Source organism: Microtus pennsylvanicus, chromosome 3 (assembly GCF_037038515.1).
Source record: "Microtus pennsylvanicus isolate mMicPen1 chromosome 3, mMicPen1.hap1, whole genome shotgun sequence".
Taxonomy (NCBI): Eukaryota; Metazoa; Chordata; class Mammalia; order Rodentia; family Cricetidae; genus Microtus; species Microtus pennsylvanicus.
This window is the reverse complement of record NC_134581.1, coordinates 64,088,368-64,105,332: the sequence shown is the minus strand read 5'-3', so window position 1 is coordinate 64,105,332 and position 16,965 is coordinate 64,088,368. Positions and strand designations below refer to the sequence as shown.

At 43.6% G+C, this 16,965-nt stretch overlaps 1 protein-coding gene across 2 annotated transcripts in view; it reads left to right on the top strand.

Moving 5' to 3' along the window:
* Positions 1 to 7,123: 7,123 nt before the first annotated feature.
* Positions 7,124 to 16,965, top strand: part of Ptpn9 (protein tyrosine phosphatase non-receptor type 9) — an 80,252-nt gene continuing 70,410 nt past the window's right edge. For both annotated transcript variants that reach the window (XM_075965811.1, XM_075965810.1), the window contains exon 1: positions 7,124 to 7,319. In XM_075965811.1, coding sequence (XP_075821926.1) covers positions 7,257 to 7,319 — 63 coding nt within the window. In that variant the 5' untranslated portion in view covers positions 7,124 to 7,256. The remainder of the gene's footprint in view (positions 7,320 to 16,965) is intronic.

Sequence of the window (16,965 nt, the reverse complement as noted above, 5' to 3'; positions counted from 1 at the left end):
TTTTCTTATTAGGGAGAAAACACGAATTTGTTTAAATGACTGTTTTTTTTAAATTATTTATTTGTTGTTTGTTTGTTTGATTTTGGAGAGAGGGTTTCACTATTTAACCCTGGTTGGCCTGGGTTGTATGAACCTGGTTGGACACAAAACCACAGAGGAGTATCTGCCTTTTTCTGCCTCCTGACTACTGAGATTAAAGGTATGTACCACAAATGCCCTGCCTAAATGACTATTTAAACATACACAAGTAAAGCTATAGTCTTGGAGCTAAGACAGTAGTTACCCTTTAAAGCAGAAATTGAATGGGAGGGAACAAAATAAGACTCTGTTTTAGGAAAATTCTATTTTTTAAAAAATATTTTTGCCCATCAAAATCCCAGCAAAATTCTTCAAAGACCTCGAAAGAATGGTACTCAACTTCATTTAGAAAAGTAAAAAACTCAGGATAGCCAAAACAATCCTACACAATAAAAGAACTTCTGGAGGCATCACAATCCCTGACTTCAAACTCTGCTACAGAGCTACAGTACTGCCGGGCGATGGTGGCGCATGCCTTTAATCCCAGCACTCAGGAGGCAGAGGCAGGCGGATCTCTGTGAGTTCGAGACCAGCCTGGTCTACAGAGCTAGTTCCAGGACAGGCTCCAAAGCCACAGAGAAACCCTGTCTCAAAAAAACAAAAAACAAGGGCTGGAGAGATGGCTCAGTGGTTAAGAGCATTGCCTGCTCTTCCAAAGGTCATGAGTTCAATTCCCAGCAACCACATGGTGGCTCACAACCATCTGTAAAGAGGTCTGGCGCCCTCTTCTGGCCTGCAGACATACACACAGACAGAATATTGTATACATAATAAATAAATAAATATTTAAAAAAAAAACAAAAAAACAAAAAACAAAAACAGAGCTACAGTACTGAAAACAGCCTGGTACTGGCATAAGAACAGACAGGAGGACCAATGGAACCCAATAGAAGACCCAGATATCAATCCACACACCTTTGAATACCTAATCTTTGATAAAGAAGCAAAAAATATCAAATGGAGGGGGCTGGAGAGATGGCTCAGAGGTTAAGAGCACTGACTGCTCTTCCAGAGCTCCTGAGTTCAATTCCCAGCAACCACATGGTGGCTCACAACCATCTGTAATGAGATCTGGTGCCCTCTTCTGGCTTGCAGGCATACACACAGATAGAATATTGTAAACATAATAAATAAACAAATATTTAAAAAATCAAATGGAAAAAAGAAAGCATATTTAATAAGTGGTGCTGGCATAATGGGATATCAACATGCAGAAGAATGAAATAGACCCATATCTATCACCATGCACAAAACTCAAATCTAAATAGATCAAAGACCTCAACATAAAGCCAGCCACACTGAACCTTATAGAAGAGAAAGTGGGAAGTACACTTGAACAGTAATGGCACAGGGAACCACTTCCTAAATATAACCCCATCAGCACAGACAGTGAGAGAAACAACAAATAAATGGGACCTCCTGAAACTGAAAAGCTTCTGTAAAGTAAAGGACATGGTCAACAAGACAAAATGACAGCCTACAGAATGGGAAAAGATCTTAACTAACCTCACATTAGACAGAGGTCTGATCTCCAAAATATACAAAGAACTCAAGAAATTGGACACCAAAAGATCACATAATCCAATAAAAAAAAATGGAGTACAGACCTAAACAGAGAACCCTCAACAGAGGAATCTAAAATGGCTGAAAGACACTTAAGGAAATGTTCAACACCCTTAGTCATCAGAGAAATGCAAATCAAAACAACTCTGAGATTCCACCTTACACCTGTAAGAATGGGCCAAGATCAAAAACACTGATAACAGCTTATGCTGGAGAGGTTGTGGGGAAAAGGGAATGCAAGCTGATACAACCCCTTTGGATGTCAGTGTGGCAATTTCTCAGAAAATTATGAAACAACTTTCCTCAAGACCCAGTAATACCACTTTTGAGCATATATCCAAAGGATGCTCAATCATATCACAAGGACATGTGCTCAGCTATGTTCATAGCAGCTTTGTTTGTCATAGCCAGAACCAACCTGGAAACAACCTAAATGCCCCTTGATCGAATAATAGATAAGAAAAATGTGGTAATTTACACAATGGAGTACTACACAGCAGAAAAAAATGTTAACAGCATGAATTTTGTAGGAAAATGAATGGAGCTAGAAAACATTATTTTGAGTGAGGTAATCTAGACACAGAAAGACAATTATAACATGTACTCACTCATAGGTGGTTTTTATTATTATTATTATTTTAAATATTTATTTATTTATTTATTATGCAATATTCTGTCTGCATGTATGCCTGAAGGCCAGAAGAGGGCACCAGACCTCATTACAGATGGTTGTGAGCCACCATGTGGTTGCTGGGAATTGAACTCAGGACCTTTGGAAGAGCAGGCAATGCTCTTAACCTCTGAGCCATCTCTCCAGCCCCCATTATAGGTGGTTTTTAAACACAAAGCAAAGAAAGCCTACAAACCACAATCCCAGAGAACTCAGACAACAATGCAGACACTGAGAGATTTACATAGATATAATCTACATGGGAAGTAGAAAAAGACAAAACCTCCTGAGTAAATTGGGAGCATGGGGACCTTGGGGGAGGGTTAAGTGGGGGAGGGGAGAGGCAGGGAGGGGAACAGAGAAAAATGTAGAGCTCAATAAATATCAATAAAATAAAATAGATTTTATTTATTTAGTTAGTTTTTGAGCCAGGGTTTCTTTGTGGAGCCCTGGCTGTTGTGGAACTCTTTAGATCAGACTGGGCTCTATTGAAGTCAGATCCATCTGCCTCTGCCTCCTGAGTGCTGGCATTAAAGGTGTATACCACCACCATCACCACCACTACTGCCTGGCCTAAGATTTATTTTTATTATTTTTATTTATGTGTGTGTCTGCATATGGGTTCACAGGTACCTAAAGAGGCCAGAAGAGGGTGTTGGATACCCTGGAGCTGAAAATTTAGATAGTTGTGAGCTGCCTGATGTGAGTGCTGGGAACCAAATGCAATGAAAGAGCAGCAAGTGCTCTTAACTGCTGAGTCATCCTCTCCAAATCCAATTTCTCTTTCCTTCCTTCCTTCCTTCCTTCCTTCCTTCCTTCCTTCCTTCCTTCCTTCCTTCCTTCGTCTCTCCCTCCCTCCCTTTCTTCTTTCTTTCTCGTTGTTTCTTTTTTTTCTCCCCACCACCTCCCCACCTCCTTTCTTTCTTTTTGTAACTGTGTAGTCCTGTCTGTCCTGGAATTCCCTTTGTAGACCAGAGTGGCCTTGAACTCAGAGATCCGCCTGTCTCTACCTCCAGAGTGCTGGGATTCAAGGCCTGTGTCACCACTGCTGGGCTCCAAGTTTATTTTTTTGATTTATTGATTTTAATACTTTACAGTTTATAAAAAAATCATGTGGCTGTATATCTACGTTTTCACATTTTTCTGTGTATATTATACATTAATAAAAAAAAATAAGCAAAATGCATCTTCCCTTCAGTTTTGCTTCCTAGATTCCCAGTTTCTCTCTCTGAAGAGAAAACCAGTTACCTTTCTGTGTATTCTTCCAAAGCTTTTGTATGTATAAATGAGCTTACAAATAGTACTGTTTCTTTTTTCTTTTATTTATTATGTATACAGTGTTCTGTCTGCATGCCAGAGGAGGGAACCCGATCAAATTACAGATGGTTGTAAGCCACCATGTGATTGCTGGGAATTGAACTCAGGACCTCTGGAAGAGCAGTCAGTGCTCTTAACCTCTGAGTCATCTCTCCAGCCCCATTTTTTCTTTATATAAATGATAGCTTGTTATGTATACTACTTGAAGTCTTGCATTTTTAATGTTTTCTCTCTATATATTTTTTTAATGTGTATGGTTGTTTTTCTCTGCCATGTATGTCTATTCATCATATGCTCCCTCAGAGTCCCCTGCGACTGGAGTTACCATGTGGGTACTAGAATTGAACCCAGGTCCTAGGGTCAGCCCAGTATTCTTCTTTTTAATTTTTATTTATTTATTTAATTTAGGTTTTTCAGGACAGGGTTTCTCTGTAGGTTTGGAGCCTGTCCTGAAACTCTGTAGACCATGCTGGCCTAGAATTGAACCCAGGTCCTAGGGTCAGCCCAGTATTCTTCTTTTTAAATTTTATTTATTTATTTACTTAATTTAGGTTTTTCAGGACAGGGTTTCTCTGTAGGTTTGGAGCCTGTCCTGAAACTCTGTAGACCATGATGGCCTAGAATTGAACCCAGGTCCTAAGGTCAGCCCAGCATTCTTCTTTTTAAATTTAATTAATTAATGTATTTATTTAGTTTTTTCAAGACAGAGTTTTTCTGTAGCTTTGGAGCTTGTCCTGGAACTCTCTCTACAGCCAGGCTTGCTTTGAACTCAGAGATCCACCTGCCTCTGCCTCCCAAGTGCTGGGATTAAAGGCATGCGCCACTACTGCCTGACATAAACAGTATTCTCACCCTTTGACCCATCATCATTTCAGCCCCTGAATGTTTCATTTTTTACTTCCTGTTATATTTTCATAATTGTATACTGTCTTATTTTAACTCCAGTACTTACTGCATACTTACAGTGCCTAGTGTACCAGGCTTTTTCTTTTAGGCCACTAACCAGCTCCCAAATCATGACAAAGACACTTTTACCTCTCTTCTTTTTTTGTAATAGTTTTATTTTTTAAATTTATTTAATCTTATTTTATGTGCATTGATGTAAGGGTGTCAGATCTCCTGGAATTTGAGTTACAGACAGTTGTGAGCTGTCATGTGGTTGTTGGGAATTGAACCTGGGTCCTCTGCAAGAGCAGCCAGGGCTCTTAACCGCTGAGTCATCTCTCTAGCCCCTCTTCTATATACTTTACTTTCACTGCTTCTCAGTGTAGCTGGCTAGTGGCTGCCTTATTCTCTCCTCCTATTTTCCTTCCTGAGCCTAGATTTCTCCTCTTATGTATTCTCTATGCCTGCTGGCCCCATCTGTCCTTTCCCTGCCTGGCTATCGGCCATTCAGCTTTCTTAGACCAATCTGGTGCCTTAGGCAGGCAAGGTGAAAAGGGTGCAACACATCTTTACATAATTCAACAAGTGCAGCATAAACAAAAGTAACACACCTTTACACAGTCAAAATAATATTCTGCAGCATAAACGAATGTAACACATCTTTGCCCAGTTAATATCCCACAACAGCCCGGCATGTAAATATACTTGTTACACAGGCTGTCTTCCAGTTACAGTACTGAAACCAGCTCTTGTGTGGGTTCCTGAGTTCAACCTAGAGTCCATCTTACTGGTGGCAAAAGACGAACTAACCTAGTTGAAGGGGTCACAAGCATGAAGGGGTCATGCTTTTAATTCTATCACTTAAGATGCAGATCTCTGTGAGTTCAAGGCCAGACCGATTTACTCAGCCAGGACGTGTACAGCTAGGGCTATATGGAGAGGTCATTTCTCAAAAACACTTCCCCCTTCAAAAAAAAAAACAACCCAAAAAACAAAAAACACTTAGCTGACGTTGCTACTGCACCGGTGCAAAAATGAGGTTAAGACTATATTGTAAGAAAAAAAATTATTTTCAATTAAAAAATATCTAAAGTTAGGTTTGCTGGTGCATTTAATCCCAGCACTCAGGAGGATCTCTGCAAGTTTGAACCCAGTATGGTTGAGTTCTACGTTCTATGGCAGCCAGAGATACATAGAGAAACCATCTTTCAAAAACAAACAAGCACACACACACACACACACACATATATTTTAAAATCAAGTGAGGTCGGGCATTACTTTTCAAGTCCTATAGTTGTTGCAAGGGCATGTACTGGAGTCCCAGTTTCCTGGACCACTTGAAACCAATAGGAATAGGTCAAAAGCCGCCTGAGAAAAGAGGGAGACCAGACTCCATCCTGCCTTTAAAAAGTTCTCCAAGATGAGCATCAAAAACCGACAGCATTTTCTTTTCTGAAGACTCTTCCCCTGGTTCTTTCTGCGCGCTCCAGTCCTGGGGGGACTAGCTGTGGCACTCTGGTTTGTTGAAATCCTCTGGAATACTTATCTTTGGTCTAAAATGATGAAAAACCACAGTAGGCTCAGTCAGCCTGCCCTTCACAATGCCCCTATCCTGAGAGGCCCAAACTCTGGTGCGCTTGCCCTACAGGAAAATGAAGCATTTGCAAAGGCTGTGTGTTTTTGAATGAATTCTGACATAAAATGTCTTTTTCTCGTACGCTATTAAAACTAGCTACAATGATGCTAGAATACAGGATACTTTGAGCAAAGAAATCTGACCCTTGCTTATCTGTCAGATTCTTGGCATCTGAGCTTCTTAGACCTCGGAGGCAACCTTTTAAGACCCTAAGATGTGGGTTCCTCAAGAATAGGTGGTAGCCGCCTGTGAATGCGGGGAAGGGTGCCGTCTTACCATAATTTTGGATTCTTTTAACTCAGTCGCGTCTTCCTCTCCCTCCGGTAGGGGAGTTGCCTCGTCTCCCGCAGCCCCTCCCCGCCACTCCGCTCGGCCTCCCCTCCTCCCAGCTCCTCTCTGTCTCCCCCTCTCGGACAGCTTTCGGCCCGGCCCTCCCCGGCGCCTGTTTGTGAATGAGACGCTCAGTTTCTCAATGGAGCCGCGGGGGGCTCGGGCGGACGCGGCGCAGGCCGCAGCGCTGGCCCTGAGCCGGGAGGGGGACGCCTTTTCCTCGCTCGCTCGCGCCCGCCCTCCCTCTCGCCGCCGCGGCTTTTGAGGAACTGGGCCGCGAGGCCGCCGCGCAGGTCGCAGGGCCCGCATCCCCGAGGACGCCCCGGCTGAGCCGCTCGCGGTGCCGGCGCTTTCAGGGCCAGCGAGCTCTGCACGCGAGTGAAGACGCCCCGGAGGCCGGCGGCCTTCGCGGGGGGCTTTAAAAGTTGTCGCTCTCATTATTTCCTTTAAAGAAAAAAAAAATAATAACCACCCCGCGCTGCTGTTAGTTCCTCGGCTGACTTTTTTCCTCCTCTGGAGAGGCGGGGTAGCGCGAGGAAAGGAGTGAAGAAAATAAGAGGCATTTCCTCCCCGCGGGAGCGACAGCCGATTCTCCAGCCAGCAGGAGCGGCGTTGGCAGCCGCCGCGGGCGCCGGGCCGCGCCGGTCCCACCATGCGTGAGCCGGCCGAGAGCTGCTGAGGCGCCGGGCCGCAGACGCGGAGTTGGAGGGCGGGCGGCTGGCTCCGGCGCTCGCGGACCAGTGCTGTCCCTCGGCGGGCGACGGCGGCGGCGGCGGGATGGAGCCGGTGACCGCGCCCCGGCCGGACATGGCGCCGGAGCTGACCCCCGAGGAGGAGCAGGTAAGCGCGGCCGCCGCGGTGGGTGTGTCCGAGCCTCCGAGGCCTAGGCCGCCGTCTGCTCGCCGGGCTGCGCTCGTCGCCCCGGGCCCTCCGCGCTCCTGCTCACGTTTCTGGCCTGCGGGCTGGCCTTCCCGGCCGGAGACCGCGCCCCAGGCCGCCGCCCGCCCAGCCCGGGAGCCGCGGGACCCCTCGCCCTGAGATTCTTATGATTCGAGGCTTCCGCTCCCCTCCCCCTCCCGCCGCTCTATTCCAATGAATATTAAAGTTCCCGAACTGGGGTAGGCTCCCCACGGGATGATTGCAGAACACCTTGCCCCCGGTCCTTCTCTCTTATAAAGGTTTTGTTTCTTTTCTTGAGGGTCAGTTTTCAAGGGCAAGAAAAGCCATGGTGGGGGGGGGGCGGATTCTTAGGTGGTTATCTCCGTTCCCAAGAAGAGGGGAGGTAGCAGCGCTGGTAAATGGGTGCCCCACTTTCTCAAATGAACCCTTCATGCTTTCCAGACTGCTGTGACGGGCCTACTTAGACAGATCCTGAAAGATCTGCCTCTTCTCCGGCTCCCCAATACCCTGGCCTTGACCTCCCCATTCTGCTTTCCCAGGCTGGGCTCTTCCCCCCTCATCCCCCACTTCCCTGCCCCCACCTCATCTGACTGTCTCCATCTTTCTGAAGCCCATATTGGAGTTCCATTGTCCATTTTTAAAGCTCATGACCTTAAGTTCCCAGAAAGGAGTGGTTGGCTGCATTATCATTTGAGGGGGGTTTAGTAAGGGAGAAGCCTGGCGCTCTTGTAACTTTCCACCCCCATATTTTAGCTGTGGAAGCACAGACTACTTCTGAGGAAGATAGGAAAACAGGCTAGGATGAGATTGGCTCTTGCTTCTCTCCTTAGCGCTGCTCATACCCAAACATAGCTGTGCTCAAATATGGCCATGGTCTGGTTGTACCTTAAAAAAATAAATAAAATAAATGGAAGAGGAAAAGGTGAGACATGCTGGCTACCCATTTCACGCTCTGTAACCTTTGTTCACGAGGCCCACATTTGTTAGCAGTCTGTAGAGGAGAGATATTTGGTTTAATGGGCTTATTGAAGAACTGAGTTTTTGGGGGTGGGGTGGAGCAGGGTTTAGACAGGGTTATTCTGTGTAGCCTTAGCTTCTTGGGTATTCTGGAACTCGCTCTGTAGACCAGGCTGTCCTGGAATTCTCAGAGATCCCCCTGCCTCTGCTTCCTGAGTGCTGGGATTTAAAAGTGTGCACGACCACCGGATGGCTAGGACCTGATTTCTTAAAAGCCCATGATTTTTCTTTTCTTTTGTGGGAATGATGTTTTTTTGTATTTGGTCTCAGACCATATTCTTAGATAAATTCAGCATGAGTAGAAAACTTAAAAGAGATACATTTTAAAAAACAATGATAACAATCTTGGTAACTGCAACTGGGTCTTCTCTCTCTCTCTCTCTCTCTCTCTCTCTCTCTCTCTCTCTCTGTGTGTGTGTGTGTGTGTGTGTGTCTGTCTGTCTCTGTGTTCTGTCTCTGTCTCTGTGTTCTTTTTTTTTTTTTTTTTTGGTTTTTCGAGACAGGGTTTCTCTGTGGTTTTGGAGCCTGTCCTGGAACTAGCTCTTGTAGACCAGGCTGGTCTCGAACTCACAGAGATCCGCCTGCCTCTGCCTCCCAAGTGCTGGGATTAAAGGCGTGCGCCACCACCGCCCGGCTGTCTCTGTGTTCTGTCTGTCTGTCTGTCTGTCTGTCTGTCTGTCTGTCTGTCTGTCTCTCTCTCTCTCTGGACAGGTTTCACTGTGTAGTAACTGTGACTGTTCTGGAATTTGATTTGTTGACCAGACTGGCCTTGAACTAACAGAGATTCCTGTCCTGGCCTCCTGGGTGCCGGGGTTAGAGGCTTGTGGCACCGCCCGCCCGGCTCAAAGCGGTTTAGCAGTTTTTATTTCACATTCTCCTGCACTCACAAGATTGTAGACTCATTGAGGGTGGGCCTGTGTCTTTGTCTTTCTGATACCTGTGTATGTACATGGTAATGAGGGCTAAATATATTGTTAGCCACACAGTATATTCAGGAAAGGCTGAAAATCCCACACCCATTTTTGTTATCTTTCCATTCTTGATTTAAAAAAAGAAAGAAAATCCTGTTGATCATAGAATAGAAGCATTTTTTAAACTGATAATACTGATTATCTTTAAAGAAACCCAGAGAGAACCATTTTTTTCCTTTCTAGTTTTTAATTAGTTTTACTACTGATTTTATAATCAGACAACTCTTCATTCATAAAATAGAATAAATGTGACCCTGGGCTGAGGAGAGCAGAAGAAAGCAGAAACAAGAGCTAACAGTGGGTTGTCTTTATCAGAGTTAACTTCTTTTAGCTTCTTGAGACACATTCTCACTCTGAACTAAAAACTTTCTCTCTTTCTATTGTTCTTTTTTTTTTCTTTTTGATTAGTTTCAGAGGGACATTTTCCTTTCTTATTTTCTTTGGGGTTCATTAGTTCTGAAGTTACGAGGCCTCAGCAAGGTGTGGTGTTGTTACACCTGTAACCCCAGCACTTGGCACGAAGGGGCAGTACCAGCAGTCCAAGGTCATCCCCAGTTTATTTAGTGATTTGTCATTAATTCTTATTTTTATATGTATGCATGTGCACTTGAATGCAGTTGCCCACAAAGTTCAGAAGAGGACAGTTGAATGCCCTGCAAATCTAGGCAGTTATGAGCTGCCTGATGTTGTAGGTGCTGGGACCTGAACTTGGGTTCTCTGGAAGAGCAGTATATACTCTAAAGCACTGAGCCATCTTCTAACCTCTGTGTAGTGATTTTGAGGCCAGCCTGGTCATTATGCTGGGCCTGGTTGTACACACCTTTAAGCCAGCACTGGGGAAGAACAGGTAGGCAGATCTCTGTGAGTTTAAAGCCAGCCTGTTCTATATGGTGAACTCTAGAGCTATGTAGTGAGACCCCCCCCCCCCATACCAAAAAAAAGAGGCATCAGTGTCATTAGAAAATTTAAAAATCTAAGGAAGTAGATACTTAAAGCATTGAATAAAAACATTCAATTCATAGAATTAGTATTGTACCTGTAGGTTCCTTTTTTTACTTCATAAGAGAAAAATAAAATAAAATTAAGTAACTGTGACCTAAAAGAAAACCCTGACAAAACAAACAGTTATGCCTGATTCCCAAGGACGTACTTTCTAGTCATTCCAGAATGTCGAAATACAAATGGAGCTTTATTATTTTCTTTTTCTTTTTGGTTTTCTGAGACAGGGTTTCTCTGTATAGTCCTAACTGTCCTGGAACTCCTTTGTAGACCAGGCTGGCCTTCAGTTCAATCCCCTTGCCTCTGCCTCCTAAATGCTGGCATTAAAGGCATGTGCCACCTCTGCCCAGCCTAGTCTTATTTTAGCTCAATAAAGCTTGAGGTTTTAAATTAATTAGTTAATTAATTTTAAGGCAAGGTCTCCCAATTTAGTCCTGCCTGGTGTGGAATTTGCTCTGTAGAGCAGGTTGGCCTTAATCTCACTGAGATCCACCTGCTTATGCCTCCCACGTACTGAGATTAAAGGTGTGTACTACCATGCCTGGCCACATCACAGTATCCATCTGGAGTGTTGGGATTATAGGCTTGTTCCACTAACATAAAAGGAATTCCTTTTAGTTGTTTTTGGAGATAGGGTTTCTCTGTGTAGTCCTATCCTGGAACTTACTTTTTATACTACATTGCCCTTGAACTGGTTTTTCCTGCCTCTGCCTCCTGAGTACTTGGATTAAAGGCATGTACCACCACCACCACTTTTAAGGTATTTTTAAGACCAGTCTTGGTGACACTCAGCACTGGGGAGGTATAGACAGGATTTCTGAGTTTGAGGGCCAGCTTGATTTTCATAATGACTTCCAGATCATAGTGAGACCATATTCTAATAAAGAAAGAGGGATTTAAAAAAATTGCTAATATTGCTTGGGTGACTTGGTCCTTATTTTTTATTTCTGTTTGTTTTCCTTTTTTTTTTGGGGGGGGAAGGGGGAAAGAACCCAGAGCCTTTGTTGAGCCATCCTCTTGTCATGAAATCCTGTTCTGTAAGGAAATAGGATATTACACTAGATTAGAATATACTCCGGAGGTGGGATAGGAGGGGGGTAATCGTCCTTTTGAAATGTTTTAACTGCTTTACAGCTCCTTGAGGACTCCTGCCTCCTGGGCATGTCTTTCTGCAGTCATGTCAATCAAAATCTTGGATACTTTGTTGCTTTTATTCCTTGTATAAAATGTATCATAGAAAATGTATCATTAGGTTTTCTTTAGTATCTCTTGAATTTGTCAGCTTCAGTTTGTCACCCTCACTTGATCACAATCCCCTGTCCAAACTACTGCCTATCCTAATAAGAGTCTGTTTAAATTTTTTTAACGTTTATTTTCCCCTCAGCTCCATCTATATTTGAGAAGCTAAATCCAGACTATAGGTCTGATCACATCTTCCCCTCAGCCTGCCTGCCTTCCAGATAAGCGCTGAAGGGAGTATTTTGTTTTGTTTTGATGGCTCTGGTGATTGAGTCCACGGCCTTGTGAGGGAAAAGCATATACTGTAGCCTTCCTTTTAAGAGGTTTTCATTTCTGAGTATGTTTGTATGCTGTGTGTACATGTACTCTCAGAGGTTCGGAGAGGAAGTCAGATGCCCTGGAGCTGGCGTTCTGGGTGGCTATGAGCTATCTGTCCAGTGCAGATGCTGAGGCCTAAGCTCAGGTCCTCTGCAAGAACAGGAAGCACTGTTAAATGTTAAATGCTTAGAGAGCATCTCTAAGGCTCTTAATGCTTTTCTACCTGAGAAAATAGTCACAGCATCCTCCTGTCTCGCTGTGCTTCCTCCTGCCATGGAGTCTGTACAAGCTGAGCTCCACTTCTGGGAACACCTCTCCTTTTGACCTCAGTCCTAATTCTTTATCTTTCAGTTTGTACCTCCTTGTGGAAGATAGTCTTAGATCTGTCTCAGTTAGGTTAAACCCCTTCCCTGGCTCTTGCTTACCTCTCTGTCCTTGATTTATCATGAGTTTATACTTCCTTCATTTCGTGACTATGAACTTCAGAAGAGTTGAACATTTTGCTTTTGCTCACCATCATATTAAACTCATTTTTTTGTTTGTTTTTCTTTTTTTTCCTTTTTTTTTTTCTTAAACAACAATTGTCCATCAAGGATGGTGGTACAGACCTATAATCCCAGCGCTGTGGAAGCTGAGGCAGGAAGATTGAGTTGAGGCAAGCCTGGCTTAGGTAGTGACCCTGTCTACAAAAACAAACAAGAAAATAAAATTTTTAGTACGTATTTTGATAAGACTTTGTTTGTTTTTATAAACTTAAACCAGGTATGATATAGAACATGCCTTTAATTCTACTGCTCGGGAGGCAGAGGCAGGTTGATCTCTGAGTCTTAGACCAGGTTGGTCTAGGGAATGAGTTCTAGAACAGCCACAGTGAAACCCAGTTTTGAAAAACCAAAAAAAAAATAAAAGTCTCTTGAAATCTCTCAAAGCCCACTCCCATGCCACATCTCCTTCATGAAGGCCATATCTCCTAATTATTCCCAAAACAGTGCCACCATCTGGGAACTGCATATTCTTTTTTTAAAAAAATATTTATTTATTTATTATGTAAACAATATTCTGTCTGTGTGTATGCCCACATGCCAGAAGAGGGCGCCAGACCTCATTACAGATGGTTGTGAGCCACCATGTGGTTGCTGGGAATTGAACTTAGGACCTTTGGAAGAGCAGGCAATGCTCCTAACCTCTGAGCCATCTCTCCAGCCCCTGCATATTCAAATATATGCACATTTGTGCGACTTTATCATTCAAACAACCACACCACTCATGTTCTTTTTTTTTTCCATTGGTTTTTCATGACAGGGTTTCTCTGTGTAACAGTCTTGACTGTCCTGCAACTCACTTTGTAGACCAGGCTGGCTTTGAAATCACTGAGATCCTCCTGTCTGTGTCTCCCAAGTGCTGTGATTAAGTGTGAGCCACTTCTGTCTGATGTAAGAAGTCCTTCTGTCTATGTGTTGTTTTATTGGTTAATGAATAAAGCTGCTTTCAGCCAATGGCTTAGCAGAGTAAAGCCGGGCAGGAAATCCAAACAGAGATGTAGAGAGAGAGTAGGCCAAGTTGGGGAGAAGCCATGTAGCCACACAGGAGACAGCCGCCTCCACCAGAGCCGTTGAAACTTTGCTGATAGGCCATGACCTCGTGATGCACAGATTAATGGAGATGGGTTAGTTTAGGATATAAGAGCTAGCTAGGAATACGCCTAAGCTATTGGCCAAACAGTGCTGTAATTAATATAGTTTCTGTGTGATTTATTCATGTCTGGGCGACCGGGAAAAATGAGTAACCTGGCAACCACTGTCTGGCTATTTTTTCCCCCATCCATTTCTTTGAGACAAGGTCTCTTGCTAGCTTGGTGCTCACCCATTAGACCTGACTAGTTGGCCAGTGAGCCCTAAGGGCTTTCTCATCTCTGCCTTCCTAGCACAGGGATTATAATTGTGTGCTCCTCGCTCTGGGTCGGGGAGTTTTACTTGGGTTCTGACCATGAAATTCAGGACCTTGTGCTTGCCAGGAAGGCTCAGGACCAACTGAGCCATCCCCTCCCCCACTGTCTTTTGTCTTTTTTTTTTTTTTTGAAATGAGGTTTCAAGTGGTCTGGCCTCTACATGGATGACCTTGAGTTTCTGACCTTCCTGCTTGCCTCTACTTTCTCAGTCTTGCCGCCTGATTTTATTTGATGCTGGCAATCCAACCCAGGGCTTTTGCATGCTAGGCAAATGCTACTAACTGAGCTATATCCTCTGATGATTTTAATTACATATTAAAAGTATTTACTTATTTATATATTCTTTTAAAGATTTATGTTTTAAGTTTTAAAAATACCTTTTATTAGATTTTTTTTTCACTTTATTTTGTGTGTGTTTTATCTGCCTGTACGTATGTACTGTGTGCATGCTTGATGTCTGCAGAGGTCAGAGGAGGGCAACAGATTCTTTGGAACTGGAGGTACTGACAGACCCCATATAGGTCATGGGAATCGAACCTAGGTCCTCTGGAAGAGTAGCCAGTGCTCTTAACCTCCTAGCCACCTCTCCTACCCCCCTTCTAGTTTTAAGTGTGTGTGTGTGTGTGTGTGTGAGAGAGAGAGAGAGAGAGAGAGAGAGAACGCGTGAGAACGAGCAGATGCTGAAAGAGAACAGAGGCATCAGATCCCCCTAGAGCTGGAGTTACAGGGGGTTGTGAGTTATCCAAAGTGGGTTTTGGGATCTGAACTGCTACAAGAACAATACCTGCTTTTAATCACCAAGCCATTTCTCCAGCCCGGACATTTTCAGTTTTTCGAATTTTTATAAATTTTTTGAAGATAATCATTATTGTTGGGTGTGATACACAGGCCTGCAATTTCAACACTTGGGAAACAGGCAGATGGATCAGGAGTTCAACCTTGACCCTAACAATATATCAAACTGAGGCCAGCCTGGACAACATGAGACTCTGTCTCAAAAGACAAAAAAGAAAGCCATTAATATTTTATAATTCTATTGTCCTTTCTAGACATACGTTGACTTGATATAAATCCTCATTTGTAATTATCGTATTTTTGCCTTCATTTTATTTCATTATTTTATTTATTTAAAATTTTATTTGTAGCTGGGCAGTGGTGACATACACCACCTTTAATCCCAGCACTTGGGAGGCAGAGGTAGGTGGAGCTCTGAGTTCGAGGCCTGTTCTACAGAGCAAGTTCTAAGACAGCCAGGGTTACACAGAGAAATTCTGTCTAGAAAAAATTTTATTCTGTGTGAATTTTATATTGTGTATGTGTAGTGAGGGTGTATATGTGAGTAAGGATATGTGTGTACCATGGGGTGTGTGCATGGCACTCACATGGAGGCCAGAAACAAGTCACCATATCTCACTTTCTCGGTGTGTTTGAGGCAGAGCTACTTGACAGCAAACTGCATAGCCTGGCTAGCTGTCGCCTGAATTCCTGAGGATTCTCCTGTCTCTACCTTCAATTTTCTTTATTTCACAGGTATTATAGCCCACTTCCTGCCATCTGGCTTTTCTGTGAGCCTGGGAACCTGAACTCAGGTTGTCAGGCTTGGCAGTGAGTGGCTTCACCTTGCAACCTCTCCTTGGCACTTTGTGTTTGCTGCCCACAGGTGGGGTTTGGGGCCTGTTCCTGAGCTACTTCCCTGCCTCTATTTCTTGCATTCATTGTTTTTAGCTCCTCAATAATGACCCTATAGTGAGGTCATAAGGAAAACAAATCTTTAAGGAGTTGATGAGAGTAACAGCAAAATAATAAAAGTTACTGTCTCTTAGCTCCTGCTTTGAATCAGACTCTTGGCTATTTCTCTGCTTGGTCTTAGCTGAAAGGCAGAAAAGCTATGTGTGGTGGACGGTTCGCATGCAGTTAATCCTACCAGTGGAAACTGGAATTAAACCTTGTCATTTTGCACACAAAATTCAAATTGAAAGAGGCAAATTGCCCCGGAGCAGTTGACTAGCAAATGATGAACTATAATTTCTATCCATGACTATGTTATTTTGTCTCCATTGCCTGTGTTCTATTTAACTTCATTATTTCTTAGGAAGCAAGTGGCTTGTTTATTCAGCTACCACAGTGGGCCATATATAAAACAGGTAATTTGGGGAATTTATGATATACTTGTTTGGTTTTGATAATGCGTATGTGTCTGTGTACATGTGCATACATGTGTGAGTATATGTGTGTGAAATGTACGTGTGTGTATGTATGTATGTACATGCTTGAATGCACACATGGGGAAGCTAGAGGAGGGTATCCTGCTCTGTCACTCTTCATTTATTCCTTCAAGACAGGATCACTTCCTGAGCCTGGACCTAGTCTGCTATCCAGTAGTCTCCACTGATTCTTCTGTCTTCTCACTCCCCCACTTTTCTCAGTGCCAAGGTAGCAGCGTCTGTGTAGCCATGACCAGGTTTTTTTTTTTTTTTTTTTAAAATATATATTTATTTATTTATTATGTATACAATATTCTGTCTGTGTGTATGCCTGCAGGCCAGAAGAGGGCACCAGACCCCATTACAGATGGTTGTGAGGCACCATGTGGTTGCTGGGAATTGAACTCAGGACCTTTGGAAGAGCAGGCAATGCTCTTAACCTCTGAGCCATCTCTCCAGCCCCCATGACCAGGTTTTTATGTGTCAGGATCCAAACTCAGGTTCTCAGACTAGAGTAACCAGTGTTATTACTCATTAAGCCTTTTCCAGCCCCATTGATAATGCTTCTGGGTGCTGGTAGCACACGGTTACTCTCAGCACTTGGGAAGCAGAGGCTCCAGGACAGCCAGGACTACATACAGAGTCCCCATCTCAAAACAAACAAATAATGTCCAGACTGGTTTTATTTTGGCCTGTGATGCTCCATATCTTTTTTTTTTTAATATTTATTTATTTATTTATTATGTATACAATATTCTTTCTACATGTGTGCCTGCAGGCCAGAAGAGGGCACCAGACCTCATTACAGATGGTTGTGAGCCACCATGTGGTTGCCGGGGATTGAACTCAGGACCTTTGGAAGAGCAGGCAATGCTCTTAACTGCTGAGCC